Source organism: Vigna umbellata, chromosome 5 (assembly GCF_029865625.1).
Source record: "Vigna umbellata cultivar VRB3 chromosome 5, Vumbellata_1.0, whole genome shotgun sequence".
In the NCBI taxonomy this organism is placed as follows: Eukaryota; Viridiplantae; Streptophyta; class Magnoliopsida; order Fabales; family Fabaceae; genus Vigna; species Vigna umbellata.
Window position 1 is genome coordinate 66,744,274 of NC_142169.1, and position 18,694 is coordinate 66,762,967.

Here is an 18,694-nt window from a genome sequence, read left to right on the forward strand (position 1 = left end):
AAGTTTGCAACCACAATCAAACATAGAATTAAGTCATTCACATAATCACTTAATAATTAAGTAACTTAAAAGATGTCAATAAATAATAAAATAAATTATGAAAACCAAAATGAGAAAAAAAATTATTGAGAATAAAAAACAAAATGTAAATTTATTAACCACCAAAAACAAAAAATAAAACCCAAAATTAAAATTTAGTTAAGAACTTTAGCAGGAGAAATATTATACAATATTCACAATCGATGACCAATCTTTTTTTTATTCTTACTATATTAAAAATGTAGAAAGAATAATTTCACATTACTTATAAAGTACATCACAAATCACATTAGTTAACAAAAAAAATATTTATAGTTTCAATCCCTTGTAAACAAAATACAAATTGTGCAATATGTACCCAAAAAACAACTCTAACTTTATTACTAAAATATAATTATTAAAATTGGTTTAAAAGTAATTCCAAAAATACTAACTAATAAAAATGTCAATTTTAATAAAATTATTAATATAAAAAATAAATTTAGTTTCAATTTAGAAAATAATAAAATTGTCCTATCTTTTAAAAAAATAGACTAAATTAAACAAAAATAATAGATATAAAAACTGAATCGAAAAAAAGATAAATAAAATCACCGACACATAACATATATTTATTGTTCACATGCAGTTAACTATCTAAACTACATTAAAAAAAATTAATTAAATAAAGTTAACAAAAATTAAAACTTATTAAATAAAAAAAAAAACAAGAACCACCTTGAAAAAACCGAAGAAAAATAGATATCAATCCGGGTATCTTCTTTCCATGGGCAAAATCTGTGTAACTAACCCTCCGCATGTTTAGAATATAGCATGTTTTGAGAAAGTAAACTACAGTCAGTAGCAAGTCTCACAGTTTTTAGATCCTACATATTTCACACACACAAAAAGAGAGAGAGAGAACCTGAAAAGATTCATAGCTGAACATCTTCTGAGAGTTTCTTTTTCAGGAAGAGGAAGGATAGCTTGGATTTGGTAACGAGGAGCACAACTTTGGACCAAGGTTCCAAGTGAAGTGGGTTTCAATTATTATTTTTCTGTCAATTGCAGAAGCGAAAACAGGGTGATAAATGGCAGAATGCTACTTTCCCTTCCATAAATACGTCTTTTTTGTACGTTTGAAAAACGCATTTTGGTTGGGTTCGGATACATACGGGTTCTAAATTTTATAATCTGTGTGTTTAATTGAGTCGGCCAGTTCTGCCCACCTATCCCAATGTCCAAAAATAGTACACATTTTTTAAAAATGAAAACATTTTGAACAAACGCTAACCCATATACCCTTGTTAAAGAATTGACAAAAGTTTTTTCATGAGTAATGAGGAACTACAGGACTGTTTCGCGTTAGAACACGGAGAATCGCTTCCATATGATTAACAAGACCAACGGTTTTCAACTCGTTTTTCCTGTAAAGGCTTTTTATTCAACTGTTGGGTAGGTTTTTTATGATCATGAAAAACTATCTTAAGAAAACGAGTCTGTTCATTACTAAGAAAAGCTCGTCCAAATTATCACTTACTGTCAATGCCAGTATCTTCAACAAAATCTCAAGAGATTAATATCGTTCATCTCGAATTTCTACAGCAAAACTGAACCTTTTCCTTCCATTCCATCTACATCTCCTCACTTGTCAACTTCCTGGGCGTATAATGTCTCACAAGCATGTTTAATAAGGAAAGTAGTATTCAAAACACGCTACAACGAGGCAGTTAGGTAGCTCGAAAGTCAAGAAAAATACGTAATTTTTGTATTAGCATCTCCCGAGTACCAAAAACGGGCTTCCCAGTGGTGATCCAGTCCTTCTCCAGAAGATTTGCTTTAGCACCAGCCGACATTTCATCTTGGAATGCAGAGACTATCTGGTAGATTGAAGTCTTCAGAACGTCAGCAATAGCATAAGCTTTTGAATTCACTGGGCCACTTCTTCTTTTACCAGCTGCAACATCTACTCTTCCACTATTCACAGTTGCCCATTTGATACCAGCAGGTCCCAGCAACTGATTTGGGGGTTGCAGGTTTGTTTTCTTTCCCATGAAATTTTCAACAGCCAGAAGGCAGGATAGAAGTGTTGAAACCACAGCAGCGTTACTCCCGGAAAGCTGAGCAACCCCAAACTTGTCTTCTTTACGTGAACAGGCAGTCAGTGAAGCAACACTCCTTGAACACCATGCATATAGCTGCATTTAAGCAAACAAATGCTTTTTAATATGTTATCCACAAATTCTGGATAGAAGGCTGGGAGTGTTCAGCTTTGTCGCCCCACAACTAGAAGGTTTCTTGTCATAGAGAAGTTAAACAAGTGAACATTTGAACTATTGGTTATTAATTGATCAAATTTACAGGGTTGCAATTCATGTCAATGACCCACATTAATATTTATGAAGCCCAGAGGAATCATGAGTTAGCTTTCCCCTCTGTAAGTCTATCCACCTAGAGTTATATATATATAACTGGTTTACATGTACAAAGTACTAAAAATAACTCCCCTGAATTTATTTTCTCTTTACACATATGAAGAGGGATGGCTTAAATATCAACCACACAATAGTTGGTTCTGGGAGCAATTTCACATTTAATACATGTCAAATACTGAAAATCAATATAATATTAGGGCTTTATAATTATCATCATGTTAAAACTGCAACTGGTATGGGCTCGTAATAGTTTTCATACAACAGTAATGCGCCTAAAATATTATTGAAAATCGGAATATTAGGTTAGTGTATCATACCACCATAGACATTTTCAGTTTTCCCTCAATATAAGGACCTCGTTTAATGCGCAAACTCCCATTTTTAAGGTAGTTTGTGTTTAAAACAAGAAGATGAAACTTCTGGGTGTTTGATAATCAGTGTTCTGTTACAACTTAAGAAGAGAGTTTAGAGTCTTTAAATCATGATTTTTTCTTTCAATCTATATGTTTCTATTTATAACGAGGTACATTTATCATCATACTCCTAGCAACTTTGCTTATTTTGGTTCCACAACCTAAAAAATAAGTTTTTCCAACCATAGTCCATACCACAGAAAAAAAGTGAACATTAAACAGTGAGTCCTGAAAGACATTGTAGAAATGCTAATGCTAAGCCATGAAAAAACTTCTAGTGAAGTTCAATATTCAGTGTAAACACAAATGCCCAAAGCTTTCAGGTTATGCGGAGGGGGAAAACAGTTGATTTTTAACTTCATATAAAGTATAAATATAATTAAGTTATACATGTACCTGGAAGTTGTACAGTTCTTCCACGTTCTTCAAATCCGTGGGGGACAACAGCTGATTTGATAATTGAGTAGCTTTGTCAACAGAATTTCCTGAGCCTTCACCTAATTTAGTTGCAAGGTGTTCCAACGGCTTCAAGCACACAGCAACTACTCTTTTGTAAGTTTCACCGGTTTCTTCAAAAAACCCCGCACGCCTCCAAGTGTCAACATTGTTCTCGCAAACCATACACAGATCAAGATGTGCAAGATATCTTAGAAGCGATGTAGGATTAGTCTCCTCCAAGGCTGAAAGGAGATGCTCACTTGGATTTGTTTCTGCTGCTGCCGATCCTTTTGGAGGTGCAAATATGGACCTCTTAGTGTGCAAAACCTGTGTAGCATATTCAACCAAAACATAAACTTCAGCATTCGGAAACAATGCTGCCCTTCAAAAGGCTAGGGGATATAAATGCTTATAAAACAACTCATACAATTCAAAATCCCTACTTGTTGTACATGTCTGTAACTGGTACACAGGTGACATTATACAGGGTTTCATTTTGGATAGTTAAGATAAAACTATACTCAAAGTTGTTTTTAACACATCCTGAACATTATACATAATAGGGTAAGTTGTACACAGAGAACCAAAATCCAATGTACACGATAGAGATCCCAAATTCCAAAACATCACAACAGCAGATCAATGAAACAAAGTTGAACAAATTAGACACCAAGCCAAGCATACAAATAAAACCTAAAACGAAAAAGTGCATGAGCAGACGGGATCACTTTCTCCTGGGCATATCAACAAACATGTAGAGGTCATAAGTTTTAGAAAAACCCACCCAATGCAAATGATGAGTCAACTCCCAAGAGAAGAAGATAACAAAAGTGGCAGCAAGAGAGGATATCTGCTCCACGAAGAATCTTGGGGTGGCGACCGGGTACTTAAACGGATGCGGGAGAAGCTCTAACAGAACACCGGATATGACGGAAGCAAGAAAGGAAAGCTTGAAGGCTTTTCGAGCAGCGGAAGGAACACCCATCTTGAAGCTGAAAAAGGGAGGACGCTGCTCCCACAAGAAGCAAAAAATCAGTACGCATAAAGAATATGAATTTATTAATAACAGGAAAGAGAGTGAGAGACCTGGATGATGGGGAAGTGGAGGAGCCATCGGCGCTGGAAAAGGTAATGAGAAGCGAAGAGGGAGCCGGTGAGGAAGCCCCGGAGGATTGATCGGGGGAGAGTGGACGAGGTGAGGGTGGTGGCGGGGAGGCAGAGGGCGGCGGAGAAGGCGGCGGCGGTGGCAAAAAGGAGAGAGAGGGGGAGGCGGGGGCGGGGGTTGGGGGAGGAGAGGAAGGAGAGGGTGGGGGAGAAGAGGAGGTTGGAGGAGAGGAAGACGATGAAGGAGAAGAAAGGGTAGTGAGGTGGAGAGAAGGGAAAGCAGAGAAAATGGAGGAAGACGATAGCTGATGAAATGGATTGCCAGATCAAGAAACTCATCAACCGGTTCTTCACCACCAACTCCAACCTTCCTCTGCTCCCAGACATCATCATTCACAAACAATCACCTTTTTCTTTTCTCTTCTTTTATTCTCTGCACCAACCACAATGCTTCAAATTCCACACTCTCTTACTCACTCGCTCGCTCCCTCTTCCCTCTTCTTCCCTTCGCATACTCTATTTCTTTCAAGGGAGGTAAGACTCAGTCGTTTCTTAGGTCAGTTTAAATTTTTGAATTTTTTTTAAGTACAATCTTTAGCTTACGCACAGTTGGCCAGAAAGTAATAACTTTCTTACACAACTTGGATAATAACTTTCTTAAAATTGTAATTAATTTTAAGCTTTCAATGGGTTGGGTTCCGCGGGCTCAAATCATACTCGGCCCAAACAATATGGATCGGGTGGTCCATCCTAAATTAAAATTATTATTTTTAAACTGTTTTTTAAAAGTTTTATTTTATCTGTATATTTAACTTTAATAAATATAATATATGAAAATTCAGACTCTGTTGTTAAAGACTTAAAAGATGTTACGTTATTTCTTTTTTTTTTTCCTTGAAACGAAGAAATGGAGATGATATTAATAATGCGATTCGATATCATTGTTTTGTCATTAAAAAGACATTGCCTTAATAAAATAACATGGAGAATGCTAATTAGGTATCAAGAACCAATTGTCAATTTAGATCTCTTCAAATAAAAGTTCATTAAAATAATATAAACAAATATCTATTATTTAGTTTTTCAATATATTTTTTATATTAATATTTTGTTGATTTAGTCGTCAAAATGTCTTTTGGTTCCAATATCTTTTCATAAATCCAGGTTCAAAAATTACATTAATTATTTTGATTGGTAAGTATAAATACCCATTTAATTACATATTTAATAAAACTTTATTATATTTAAAAACATATCAATAAACAAAATTACATAGAAATATAATGAATTATGTTATAAAAATTTTACTAGAAAAGACGGTCGAGATTAACTACATTCGAGATATGAGATATCTATATAAAAAATATAACGCAACTTTCAACATAAAAACTTAAAGTTCAATGCTTGTGAGTTTTATTTTTTATATATATCTCTCAATTTTTCTATTTATACTCAATGTTAAACTTTCAACTTATATTTAGATTTTTAACTATTTTTCTTGTGAGTTAAGTTTTAATACAAGTTTTTATTATAATAAAATATGCTTGTCTCATGCATGTATTTATTTTATTCTTGTATTATACAAAGTAGATTTATATAATTGATATGTTGGTGAAAGTATTTGAATAATATTCATAATATATAAGTGACTCTTTAAAAAAAATATCATCTAATATCATTCAAATGAATCTAAAATAAAATAAATTGTAGACAATGTTATACGACCATTAATATATAGTTTATTTTAGTCACTGATTTTGCGTATGGTAAAATATTACCACCAATTTTTTTACCAACAAAAAAACAACAAAGAAAACGTAGAAAAAAATATGTGATTCACAAATTTTAAGATATGACCAATAAATAGTATTGAAACTTCGTTACAAAATTAAGTTAAGAAAACTATGATATGTAGAGTTAAGTAAAGAAAAATAAAACAAATGTGAAAATTGAAGCTTACATTTCCCTTAAGATATTTCATTAATTAATAAATATGAAGTTAATGTATAAATGTAAGTGATATATCATACATGATATATTTTCTAAAAAAACTAAGTGAAATTATGACAATTAAAAATCCATCCAAAATCCAGCTGAATGGAAGACAAGTGTCGAGGAAGGAGAACTGGAAAATAGAAAATGGAAGACAAGTGTGAGCAGTGGAGTGGGCGTTCGCTAATGACGGTAGGAGTAAAATTTTGGGTTTTCAAAAGTTCACGCCACTTCTTCATGCTTACCTTCTTCTCCAAATCTCTGAAACCATTTTCTCCTCCTTCTCTCTAAAAAAGCTCTTACTTCTCTCTAAGAAATCCTCATTTTTCCTTTCTTCGATCACCACTCAAGCACCATTTCTACTTTCCCGGCGTCAAGGGCGTCCGTTTGAACCGATCAGTTTCGGATTTTGGACTGGTAAGTTCATCTCTCTCAGCCGAGTGATTTTTCTGTGCATGCAAGCCTAGTTTTGGCTGCTTGAATTGATCACCTTTCCATATTTAATTTTGATAGTGTGTTGGTTCTTTACTCTGGTATAGTTTTGAAATCGGTGAGCTTTAAGGGTAGAAGAAACCATAGTGGTGAAGTCGTATTCTGCCTATGTGAACGTTCGGTCACGCTTAGAGGTAAGGGAAGCTTATATAATTTGATTAAGATTCTTGTTTTGAATGAATGTACGTTCGTTGATTTCTGAATGAATATGAAGTATGAGTGTTGATATGTTTTGACTGTATGAAGTGTGAATATTTACTATGATATGGATGTATGAATGTATGAAGATAGATGTTGAGAAATGTATTGATAAGATTATGAATTATAAGTCTAGAGTTTTATGTGAAAATTGATGTTCGTCACTGAAGATCTTTGACCGTTGGGTTTTCCTAGAGACTCGGTTGGAACTGGATTCTTTCATTTGGAAAGAATTCTAGTTAAGGACCGAGCGTCTTCGTTCAGTAATATCTGTATATAAGCGTTCAACCAATGATATTCATTCCTTGGTGTTTGATGATAAACTTAAGTATATCTATATGTATTTGTATATTTCGTTCGTTCGTAAACACTATTTAAATGGTATCTTATTATATTTATCAAGTCTTTCTTTTATAAGTTTAGTAGTGCTCGGTCTTACACCAAGCACTCGTACTAAGTAGTGTTCGGTCTTACACCAAGCGCTCGTACTAAGTAATTGTTCGGTCTTGCACCTAGCGCTAGTTCTCATTTCCGTAATCTATCTTTATAATGAGAGCGTTCGTCCAAACTCAATAGTGTTCGCTCTCTACACTGTCCAGTCTTCGACTGGCATTCGGTTTCCTTGATGTTTAACTCATTAAGAAACTAAGTATTTATTGGCGTTCGGTTTCTTTATATGATTCCGTCAAGTGCTATTATTTGATGTCTTACAATATATGTGTTAATTGGTTTCAGCCTAGAGTCTCAGTACTCGGCCTAGGCTTTACGATGTTCGGTTTGAACTCTCAAGAGTTAGTTCATTAAATTGGCTCACTTAGTAAACAACATTCGATTATATTAGTCTCTGAGAAGTATTATTATATTCGGTCATTTTCACAACTAGTGAGTAACTCTTTCAATTTGATTATGTTTGAGTTGGAGACATCTCGGTCTCACTCCAAGTGTTACGTCTTGTTCTGGATTAAAAACTAACGTTCGGTATTTGGCATCCTACGGGATCTTTATTCAAATTGGTTAAGTTGAAGTTTTAATGATGAAAGATGATGGAATATGATATGGATGAAATGACTTTGATTATGAAAGAGTATTATGGGGAGGAATATCTCATGAATGAATATTGGAATTAGTAAAGTATGAATGTGGGCACGCTAAGCTGGCGGATCATCATGATATTTCGTGATTACTCGTTCTCACGTAGAGAAGGATAAGTCATGTGTGGGAATGGCAGGAGGTCCTAGTCCTTATGGTTAATTTGGACAAATAGGATTAACCTCGGGTGGCAGCTGTTGAGGGTATCCCAGTTACTACATCACCCGGGTGCACGAACGTCGTAGCTACATAGAATTCATACAGTCCGGACAGTCAGAGTCTAGTATTAGGCTTTGCATGAAGGAGTTAATGATTTATCTTGTTTAGTTGATTGTGTGAAATATATGCTGATACATGAATTAAATTACATAAGTTTACCCTATTTTACTGTCTTGTCCGTTTTGTATGTTCGGTCGTTTGTCCTGTTGCAATGATCATCCGTGTGGATGTGAGCAAAAGGAGAAGAGATGCTGGAAGAAGAAAGTTTGGTCGAGGTAGAAGTTAAGACCGAATAATATAACCGTTCGGTCAGTAGTTAGTTTATTTGTACGATGACCGTTCGATCATCTTTTACCTTTTTCTTTTGTAAGACCGTTCGGTATAGGCCTTTTGTATACCATTCGGTCTAGATTGCTTATTTGTATAGTTTTAACTTTATCGTTACTCTGTAAGGTCGTTCGGCCATAAGCGTACGTCCTATCTTTTGTAAGACTAATCTGTAGTATTATTAACATGTGATTATTCTATTATATAGTTTTATACTGTATATTTGGGATGTTACAACAATTTAATTAAATTTATTTTCTATAACAAAAATACACGTGAGTATATTTTTTTCATGTGGCAAAAAAATATATTATTATATTAAAATTATGAAATTAAATTCAAATAATTTTTATAATTTTATAATAAGTATTTTTTAGTTTTTTTTTAAATTTTTTATTTCAAATGATTATTTTAATTAAAAATAATAATCAATTTTAAAAATGATAAAAAATGTTTAAATTAAAAAAAACAATTACTTAAAAGATAAAATAATTATTTTAATTTGAAAAAATATTTAAAAAATAAAATTGAAAATAACATATATAATTTTTTTTGGTGTAATAGTATAAATTAATTAGGTTCGAAATATGCTAACTCAATTTAATTTGTTACATTTAAATTGTAAAACCCCTAAAATGATTAGGGTTTCTTTGAATTATGAAGATGGTAGCAAAAGAATGCTCTCCTCAATCACTCCCAATGTTTCTTCCTTTTCTCTGACGAAATGGCAATCATCGTCCCCAAACGCCTCTTCACCCTCCGCGCCGCTTATTCCCTAATTCCATTCACGCGGCCACAAACTTCTCTCCCCCTCACGCGCCCCCTACTCCACGCGCGCCCGTCCTCCACCCAGCCATCGAGAACCCCGTCGGAGAAACAATTCGAGACGTGGGTGCAGGCCCTGAAACCGGGCTTCACCCCCTTCGACGTTGCCGAGGCCCTGCAGGCCCAATCAGACCCGGACCTGGCCCTCGATATCTTCCGCTGGACCGCGCAGCAGCGCAACTACAAGCACACTAGCCAAACCTACCTCCTCATCATCAAACACCTAATCGCCGGCCGCCGCTACCACCACGCCGAAACCCTGATAGAGGAGGTCATTGCCGGCGCCTGCCACGACGTCTCCGTCCCTCTCTACAACTCTATCATTCGATTCTGCTGCGGTCGCAAATTCCTCTTCAATCGCGCCTTCGATGTCTACAAGAAGATGCTTAATTCCAACGATTGTAAACCTGACCTCGAAACCTATTCCCTTTTGTTCAACTCGCTGCTTCGGAGGTTCAATAAGTTGCATGTTTGTTACGTGTATCTGCACGCAGTTAGGTCTTTGACTAAGCAAATGAAGGCTTCTGGTGTTATTCCTGATACCTTTGTATTGAACATGATCATCAAGGCTTATGCCATGTGCTTGGAGGTGGATGAGGCGGTTCGGGTTTTTCGCGAAATGGGGTTGTATGGCTGTGAGCCTAACGCTTATAGTTATGGCTACCTTGCCAAGGGGTTGTGTGAGAAAGGGAGGGTGAGTCAGGGTTTGGAGTTTTATAGGGAGATGAGAGTGAAGGGTCTTGTGCCTAGTACCAGTACTTACGTGATAATCGTGTGTAGTCTTGCGATGGAGCGAAGGTTTGAGGACGCCATTGAGGTTGTGTTTGATATGTTGGGGCAGTCTAGGTCCCCTGATCATCTCACTTACAAGACTGTTTTGGAAGGGTTGTGTCGGGAGGGAAGGGTCGATGATGCTTTTGAACTGCTTGATGAATGGAAGAAGAGGGATGCTTCCATGGGTGAGAAGATGTACGTGAGTTTGTTGGACGGGTTGCATTTTTCGTGCCGGGAGTAGGTTTTGTGCTAATGCCTTTGCTTGAGGTAGCATAAGATGCATATAAAGCTGCTTTTGTTGGAGTATAACTTGTTAATCTCCTGCTCTTATGAGGAAGCTGATTCTTTTGAATGAGTGCTAATGCAGATAAATAATTGTATTTGCTTGGAGAATTGCTCTCAACATCTTTTGGACTAATTTAACTTGCAATGTGAATGGAGGGGGCACCTGAGTAGGTGTTAGTTCTATAAACACTGATATTGATGATAAGGTGGCGCAAGCTTCTTTTATGATAAAATGTTGCTTCTGAGCACGCTGAATGGACTAGACCACGGCCTTGTAAATCCTGAGGTTCAATTTCCACCTAATGTTGTTGTTATGCAATCATGCAGAAGTTGTTCGTGGGTAGTTTGCCGTAGCGGATGAGTATCTTATGGTATTTTGCAAAAAAACCAAAGCTACCCGATATTCATCTGATTGTTCTTTGTTGCTAACTTCTTTCCCTTAGTTCATCATTTTGTTTCTCCAATAATTAATCTTCAATAGATGTTAGCTAAAAGTTTTACAGTTGCTAGCATTTGTCTGTATTAGTTACAGATATTTATTTTTTAGCCCTAATTCCCCTTAGCAACCCTACTGGTCTTGATGGCGTAAGGGGAGAAATTACATTGATCTTCTGTATTAAATTGAACAACTCAATTTTTAAATTGATAAGAATATGTGTTATTGTATTTCTAATTGTTGGTGGATTAGTTAGTTTCATACTTTTTTGTTCAATAGTCAGCTGCACCTAAGATCATGTTGCAATAATTTTATTCAGTAATTTTAGTGTATTTCATGAATCGGATTCAATAAAATTGATACTCGCATGTGTAATTCAATATATTTTTTGCTGTTTCCTTGCTCAATTGTTTTTCTTTTTATCATTAAACAAAAATCAATAAATGGTATTGAAGACCTCTTGTCGAGGAACATGTGAAAATGAACGTTGAATCAAATTTCTCACAAATTGGTCCTCCACTCTTTGATGTTTGATCTTGATCTTTGAGGAAAGAAACAATTACGCTCACTATCTCTCTGGTTTTTTTATATTAGTATATTACATTTATATAATTGAATAAACAAATCAGGTAAGGTATGTGTTAACGAGAAGAATATATGACATTAGTTTGCTTAAATTAAAAGACGTTTGTGTAGGGTAGACAAAAAACAGAAGCAGAAAGGTAGACTATCTAGTGAATTTTTGCCAATTCTGAGATTGAATATAAGTTGTCAAAACTCTTAACTCACACACATCATTATTCGTAGCAGTATCTCCTCCGTCAATTGTCTTTTACACTTTATTAATTACAAAGTATACTCTACTGAACCCGTCAATTGTCTTTTACACTTTATTAATTACAAAGTATACTCTACTGAACCGGCTGCTTGTTTATAGCAGTATAACTGCTTTGCTTAAGCAGTAATAACACATGAATAGAACCTAAAATAAGAGCATACTTATAAGTGATGTCATAATCCATAATATGAATTCGGTCATGGTTTAAATCTACCCCTTGTACCCCTGAAAACCCCAATACATCCTCCTACGACGAGCTACTTTTAAACACAATATTCAACATTGTCGATTTGTGACGAAGTAAAAGGTCATATCACTTCTCACTCAGTACCGAAATTTATGAATTGCATACTGAACACCATAACACTTATCCGCAAGTAATACAAGTTGAACAAACACATCATAACATTACACGGAAATATTACCAGTCCATCCAACAATTTCTACACAATCACATTCACAACAGTTAACACTCAACATCGTGGTTCCTAAGACGTATTATGAACAATGAATGTCTGAAGGTATCCCTACAAGACTAAAACTAACACGTAAAAAGCAGTTGAAATTCAGATAATTACATCAAACAGCTGTTCTTCTCGAAACTGAAGATAATGCATCTTCAAACTGGTCATCTTCTATCTTCTCAGAACTCAAGCTAGGTGGAATGAAAGATCTGAAAATCAATTCCATGTTGGGGGGTTCCTTAAGTGGATTAGCTGCAACCTCAAGTGCAGGATGTTCGAAGGCAGGGTAGAATTTCTTTCCGCAGACAAAACCAAAGATCAGTGACAAAAAGGGAAGAGGAAGCACAAGTGGTGTATAGTAGAATTTCTGCGCCCCAAAGTATCCAAACATGGTAATTTGATATAATATCAGAGATGCTAGTACACGCTTGTGTATGTGAGGCCACATTCTTCCATAACTTTCATATGTTGGTACGTAGACTTTGAGTGCCTGTTGGTTAACACAAATATACACAAACCCGTAAGAAAATACTTACTAACGGATGTGATTTCAAAATAGCATGGTAAAACGGACTTCACTAAAGCCAGTAAAGAAAACAAAATTCCAAGAACTTCACCTGATTTCGCAGGACAAGCCATCCTAGGCCAAAATATAGAACACCAAATGGGATTATTACAGGAGCAATAACAGAGTAACAGAACACGATTGTGACAATCAGCATGTCACCCGGAACTCTTGTTGCATAACCAAGATCTCCAGGTTGCCAAGCCTCTTTCAACTCAGCTTCGGTCTTGCAAAGATACTTTCTCTTCAAATGGTATATAATGAGAGGAACTATTCGGGACAGTTCAAGGCCATAGCCAACGAAAAATCTAAGACAGAAAAAATCAATTAATATGTGTCATGTCAAGTGTTTTAAAATTAAAAGAGAAAGGTGAAGCCTTTTCTACTTATGTCAAATCTAGTAGGAATAGTCCAATTTTTCAACTTTAAACTTTACACCCAAATCATGTGAGAAAATATGATGCCTTTAAAAAACACAGTAACTTTTACTGCAAAAGAATGCAGGAAAAGATAACAACAAGATACAATGAGGAAGACCATTTCCTAAAATTTTAAGCCTTCTGCATTTCCTTTTGCTTGTAAATAAACAAAATAAAGTATCACCACAGATAAATAAACCAAATAAAATAAAGTTAGGAAGACATCTTACTTAAGGGCGACATAGGTCAAGAAAAAAGTAGCATTTCCGGGGAGGCTTTCAGCTAGCAAGGACGCAATTTCATTTATGTTGGGGTTATCCTGAATTCTATGGAATGCTTTGAACAAGGTTCCACCTATAGTAACTCCAATGAAAACGTTCAGCACGATGAAATAATAGTATTTTCCAGATGCAGCTCTAACTGCGTGACTTTCAGTTGGAATGCCTTCAAATTTAGACAAGAACAGAAGCAACTTGGGTAACAATGCCAAGAAAATAATCAGCGCAAGCTGAGGGAGGTAAGCTTCCAACACTGTTCTTAAAGCCTTTATACGAACAATTGGCTTTATAAATGGAAGATATTTCACCAAATTATCCAAAGTAGTAAATGCAGATATAAATGTAATTGGGATCATGTAGAAGAATATAGTCAATGCCACAATGACATAAACCAAGTACTGCCTCAGCTCTCTCTGAAAATACTTGATTTTCAAATTAGGCCATATTAGTTGAATGGGTTCAGGAGCATCAAACACTGACCAAGTGTCAACCATTTGCGCATGCAAACTCTGAGCTGCAGAAGCTGCAACCACCCTACTTGAGAAAAACACCAGAGCAGCGTCTTGCTGCTTCTCTCTAAGGGTGACCTTTTGCTCAGATTCCAATTTGGTAACAAGTTCATTAATCTTATCATTGTAATAATCTATGCTATCGACCTTTTCACCAACAAGTCCAAGGAAGCCAGTCTTGTTAGTAGGTCTTGTTCCTTCTGGTTTTGCAGTTGTTTTAGACCTTTCATATACTGCTTCGGCACGGGCAAGCTTCTTCTTAAACCCTTCTAAGCTCTCCCAAGTCTTGTTCACCTGTTAGCAATAACTTTGAGCAATTAAATTAAATACTACAATATTCAGTGAGGAAAAACTAGGAAGAAACGTCATCACAGGCTATTTATACATTTACACAACGGGAACAACAAATTCGTTAGACATTTGCATTTTTAGAATTAAACAATATAATGGGTTACTTCTATAGAAATTATCCTCATTTTCTTTCATCTGCAAGATGTATGGCCACATTAAATGGATTTTATATGCATCATCTTTTAAAACTTTGATATGGAGTCAGAAATAGTATAGTTAATTGAGAGGGTATGGAAGAAGATAATCGTACGAACACCTTACCACTTTGTTGTCTGTTACGATCATAGATCTGTAAAATGCCTCTGGGTAGATGGCTTTAAAGTAAGTGTCAACCTGTTCCTTCTTAGTCTGACCTTGAGTAGCATTAGGTATGTCTCTCACAACTATAGCAAACTGTTGAGGCCTCACATCAGGGGACTTAAGAGCTTCAGCTCGCAGCCATGAGACATGTTTGTAAGCTCTCCACAGGAGAACAAATGTAACGATTGAAACCCAGTAACAGGCAATTAAAAATCCCCACAGCCTTGAACTCCTTGCCTACACTGACAACAAGTTATTCAGTGTCTGGCATTATTATCATTCGTAGGTATTAAAGAAACTCATTAGCTGTTTAACTCCGTAAAAATATTGGTCGTTACTTTTCACACACACACAGCTAATACGTTGAATCAAAGGAAGATTTAGCATAATATTTTTGAAAGAAAAAAAAACACTGATCTTACCGTGATGTTAGCCATTGATAACTTGTCAAGTTCATTGAAAGTTCCTTTGCTAGTTGTTTGTGCTTTTGCATCTTGTCTCTTCAGAGCATTGTCAGTAGCAGAAAGCGGCAGAAGAACGGGTAGCAGAATAACTCCAGATAAAACTAGGATGCCCAACACTGGCACAGAACAATAATAATAATAATTAAAATCCTTTATGTTGGATTCACTACTGATCCCATAAACATGTTATGGTCAACTATTGTAAAATATGAAAGTTTACCACCAGACAAACATATTTATAGGGGAAAATAATATTATAGTGGAAAATACTTGTCTTCTCTTTCTGTGTTATGTGATGGGAAAACATATTTTGAGGATGAAAACGCAATGCTAGAGTCTACAAGCCACACACAGGTCACAGACAAGCTAGCATTTTGCTCACACAATCAAGAACCTGGCTTTCGTAACCATTTAAAAATGTACTATGGTGAATCAATAGCAAAAAAAGATGACAATCTAAATAAAAGCAAACTGGAATAACATGTGACTTTCTTAGTGTAATTCAAAATTTCTTTCTCAGTTTTGTTTAATACTAGTACTGCAAATAGAACCAAGAATTAGTCCTTCACTACGAACATGAGATAAAGACCAAAGCTCGAGATTTCAAGTATTACTTAAATCAGTTCCCCAAATTTTATCCAAATATCATTCCTGACGGTTAATGTTTCTAAAGAATTCTGTTTCAGCTCTTAAAAGGCTAAACTAATTCAAAAACCTCCGTTACTAATTAGTTTGAAAATCCTAGTGTAAATCCTGTTTCAGCTCTTAAAGGCTAAACCGAAGAATAGTGAACAGTGAATACAATGAAATGCTCTTGTTTCCTGTACAAATTATCAAAAACAGAACACGAAGGTAGCATTATTGTAATTATCAGTGAAAATTTCTCAAGGGACCAGACAATTTAACGAAGATTCTTCTATGCTTTCATTGAACATAACTCACGATGCAGTTCCTATGTGCTTTTTGGTATTATTCTTCAATCAAAATTGAAGTTTCATTTAGATAAAAACTCCAATTTTTAACGGAGAACAGGACCAAAAACTACCCATAAAACCATATCCAAGTTTATTCTAGGAGCTTCGACAAAGAGGAAGTTATACAGCAGGCAGATATATAGATAGAAAAAAGGGAAAAGGGAGAAACCAGTGGTGAGAAAGACAAAGTAGACGGCAGTGTCAACCCCAGACATGGCAACAATATCACGTTCTGAAGAAGACATGGCCTCCTTGATCCATGAGAAAGGGTTGCGGCTCTTGGGCCCTCCTTCCGACGGATCCAACCCCTTGAGGATCCTGTTGGGGTAGTACACCACATTGTTCCCAGGCTTACTCGATAGAAAAGCAAACACGATCATCAAAACCAAAAATATCAGAAACGAAGTTCCCAGGGACGTCAAAAACGAAGTAAAATCCATCTGGGCCTCTCACTTTTCTCACAATACAACACAATACAACACAAAGTCCCTCACTTGATCAACATCAACGAATGCACCGTAGCCGTTACCACTCCCTTCATTCAAACCAACCGTTGCAAACGGTTACGAAGCATGACAATAAAAGGGTGTTGTTTTATGTAGCAATGATAGCAAACGGCAATGACACGAAGGAAGAAGATGAAAGGAAAATGGATATAATAAAGAAGGAGATATTTTGAGCAAAGGTGGTAGTTGTGTTGTGGGGCACCTTACGTTTTGGATTGCTTGTGTTCAATTAATGTAATGAATCGAAGGTTTTATTTTTGAGTTTGCGTGGCAATTAAGAGTGGGATGAGTGTGTGCGAGCGCGGAAATAATGCAAAACGGTGATGCAGAGGAGCTGTTGAAAAAGACAAAACTTTTTCATGTCCCTATTTCTGTATTACAGAGATGCCCCTGCATGCCAATATTACCCCTCAATAATTTGAATCAGGGATCTCGTGCCTCTTGCTTCCAGAATTATCGCAAGTGATACCCTTTTTCAACTTACCTTAAACTATACAACATTACAGAGGAAAAGTGTATGTCTTAGTAAATATGGGCTAATTTGCAGTGTAGGGATATACATTTTTTTCCCCTGTAAATTTTATCTAGATGTTAGATTTTGTTTTTTCCTTCTAAAAGATGAATTCTCAGAAGCAAATCTGAAACCACTCAAATTTGATTGAAGTTTACAGAAGCGGAGAAAAAAACGGGACCTATTCACGTGCTGTCCATGAGATTCAAAAGGAAGTCAAAATATATTTTGTGTATTTCTAGCTTCTTGCTTACCATCAGAAGTCCATAACGGTACGCTGTCTGTTATGTGTCTACAAAAGAACACTAAAGTAGATTTCCATTCAAAATAAACACGTATTACGTAAAGCTAATATTACGTGGATTATTTTATTCACAATTCACGTATTTAATAAACCATTCATTTCACAAAGATCATAAAATCATTTCATTCATCATGTTGATTCTTTGCCTTCTGAAAATCTTTAGCAGGCTTTGTATACTTTCTGATGTTTCAAACCAATTCATGTTCCAATTTCAGAGTAATGTGTATATCTTCCCCAAGTGTACTCGATAAACTTGTATTTTAGGTAGATTTTCCCAGAAACCCATCTCTTTCTGGCCACCGAACTTCATGACAGCTCCAAACACTTCACATTGATAGTTGCAAAGCACAGATCACTCTAGTTGGTGTACCCCATCAAAAAGTTTTTCTTTTTTCGGAAATATCGTTCAATATTTTATGTTTTAAACATACAAAATGAAGCAATGACCTTTTATTTTCTTTACTTTATTAATACTGTTACTTTTTTTCAGTAACAGTGCCGAAAGTAAACACACAGACGTCGTAAATGGAGAATTTTATTTTTCACGTGTTTAGTACATATTATATGATTAAAAAAATAAGTAACTCATTAGCATTAGTCAAATATGTTTGGAAATAAAACAAGCTACTGAAAATGTCAAAGTAGTTTTATGAAAAGCAAGTAGGAGATTTTTCATTAAAGAAAAAGGATTGAGTGAGAGAGGCATATATAATTAAAATACACAACACACTCTAAATTTGAGCAAATTGCTTAATAAATTAGTATGAACATAATTACAATATACAGCATAGTCGTGTCATTATTACCCACTATAGTATGCATTATATTATATTACATAATACATATGGAACTTGAGTTTGATTCGAAAAACAGAAAAGGACAAGAGATCTGGATCATGTGCATGATATTTCTTTTGTAGTTGTGGGAAAAAACAAAGAGAGGGATCAAACCATGGGCATTGTGGTAACTGCAGGGAATATGGATAAAATCAGTTAACCGGTAATATTCTAGATCTACATTTGTACCAATGGGCAGTCCAATTCAAATTGACTATTTGTTCGTTACACACGCATGTTGCTGTCGACATGGGTAGTAATTTTACCCTAAGAGTGAGGAAACAGTGTATCCAGCTGACACGTGTCGGTGGTACTAGGAACAGGTGGCAC

The 18,694-nt window shown here is 35.6% G+C and overlaps 3 protein-coding genes across 3 annotated transcripts; 1 reads left to right on the plus strand and 2 right to left on the minus strand.

The window, feature by feature from the left end:
• Positions 1 to 1,503: 1,503 nt before the first annotated feature.
• LOC124825955 (nucleoporin protein Ndc1-Nup protein) lies at positions 1,504 to 5,005 on the minus strand. The gene is made up of 4 exons (XM_047298715.2): positions 4,391 to 5,005; positions 4,089 to 4,313; positions 3,263 to 3,631; positions 1,504 to 2,216 (listed from the first exon to the last, which is right to left on the minus strand). Exons 1-4 carry the CDS (start codon positions 4,799 to 4,801, stop codon positions 1,749 to 1,751), a joined length of 1,473 nt encoding a protein of 490 aa, XP_047154671.1. The 5' UTR covers positions 4,802 to 5,005; the 3' UTR covers positions 1,504 to 1,748.
• Positions 5,006 to 9,375: 4,370 nt separating this feature from the next.
• Positions 9,376 to 11,275, plus strand: LOC124825953 (Tetratricopeptide repeat (TPR)-like superfamily protein). The gene has a single exon (XM_047298714.2). It carries the CDS (start codon positions 9,450 to 9,452, stop codon positions 10,563 to 10,565), a length of 1,116 nt encoding a protein of 371 aa, XP_047154670.1. The 5' UTR covers positions 9,376 to 9,449; the 3' UTR covers positions 10,566 to 11,275.
• Positions 11,276 to 12,270: 995 nt separating this feature from the next.
• On the minus strand, positions 12,271 to 16,932 carry ERD4 (Early-responsive to dehydration stress protein (ERD4)). The gene is made up of 6 exons (XM_047298712.2): positions 16,377 to 16,932; positions 15,192 to 15,349; positions 14,731 to 15,006; positions 13,562 to 14,412; positions 12,965 to 13,220; positions 12,271 to 12,837 (listed from the first exon to the last, which is right to left on the minus strand). The coding sequence occupies exons 1-6, from the start codon at positions 16,645 to 16,647 to the stop codon at positions 12,463 to 12,465; spliced, it is 2,187 nt and encodes a 728-aa protein (XP_047154668.1). The 5' UTR covers positions 16,648 to 16,932; the 3' UTR covers positions 12,271 to 12,462.
• Positions 16,933 to 18,694: the final 1,762 nt, after the last annotated feature.

Coding starts and splice junctions, on each gene's coding strand:
- ERD4 (XM_047298712.2), bottom strand. CDS start 16,647: ATGGATTTTACTTCGTTTTTGACGTCCCTGGGAACTTCGTTTCTGATA. Junction 15,007..15,191: donor TATCAATGGCTAACATCACG/GTAAGATCAGTG, acceptor TTGTCAGTGTAG/GCAAGGAGTTCAAGGCTGTG. Junction 14,413..14,730: donor TCGTAACAGACAACAAAGTG/GTAAGGTGTTCG, acceptor TATTGCTAACAG/GTGAACAAGACTTGGGAGAG.
- LOC124825953 (XM_047298714.2), top strand. CDS start 9,450: ATGGCAATCATCGTCCCCAAACGCCTCTTCACCCTCCGCGCCGCTTAT.
- LOC124825955 (XM_047298715.2), bottom strand. CDS start 4,801: ATGATGATGTCTGGGAGCAGAGGAAGGTTGGAGTTGGTGGTGAAGAAC. Junction 4,314..4,390: donor TCCACTTCCCCATCATCCAG/GTCTCTCACTCT, acceptor TTGTGGGAGCAG/CGTCCTCCCTTTTTCAGCTT. Junction 2,217..3,262: donor AAGAACTGTACAACTTCCAG/GTACATGTATAA, acceptor GCTTAAATGCAG/CTATATGCATGGTGTTCAAG.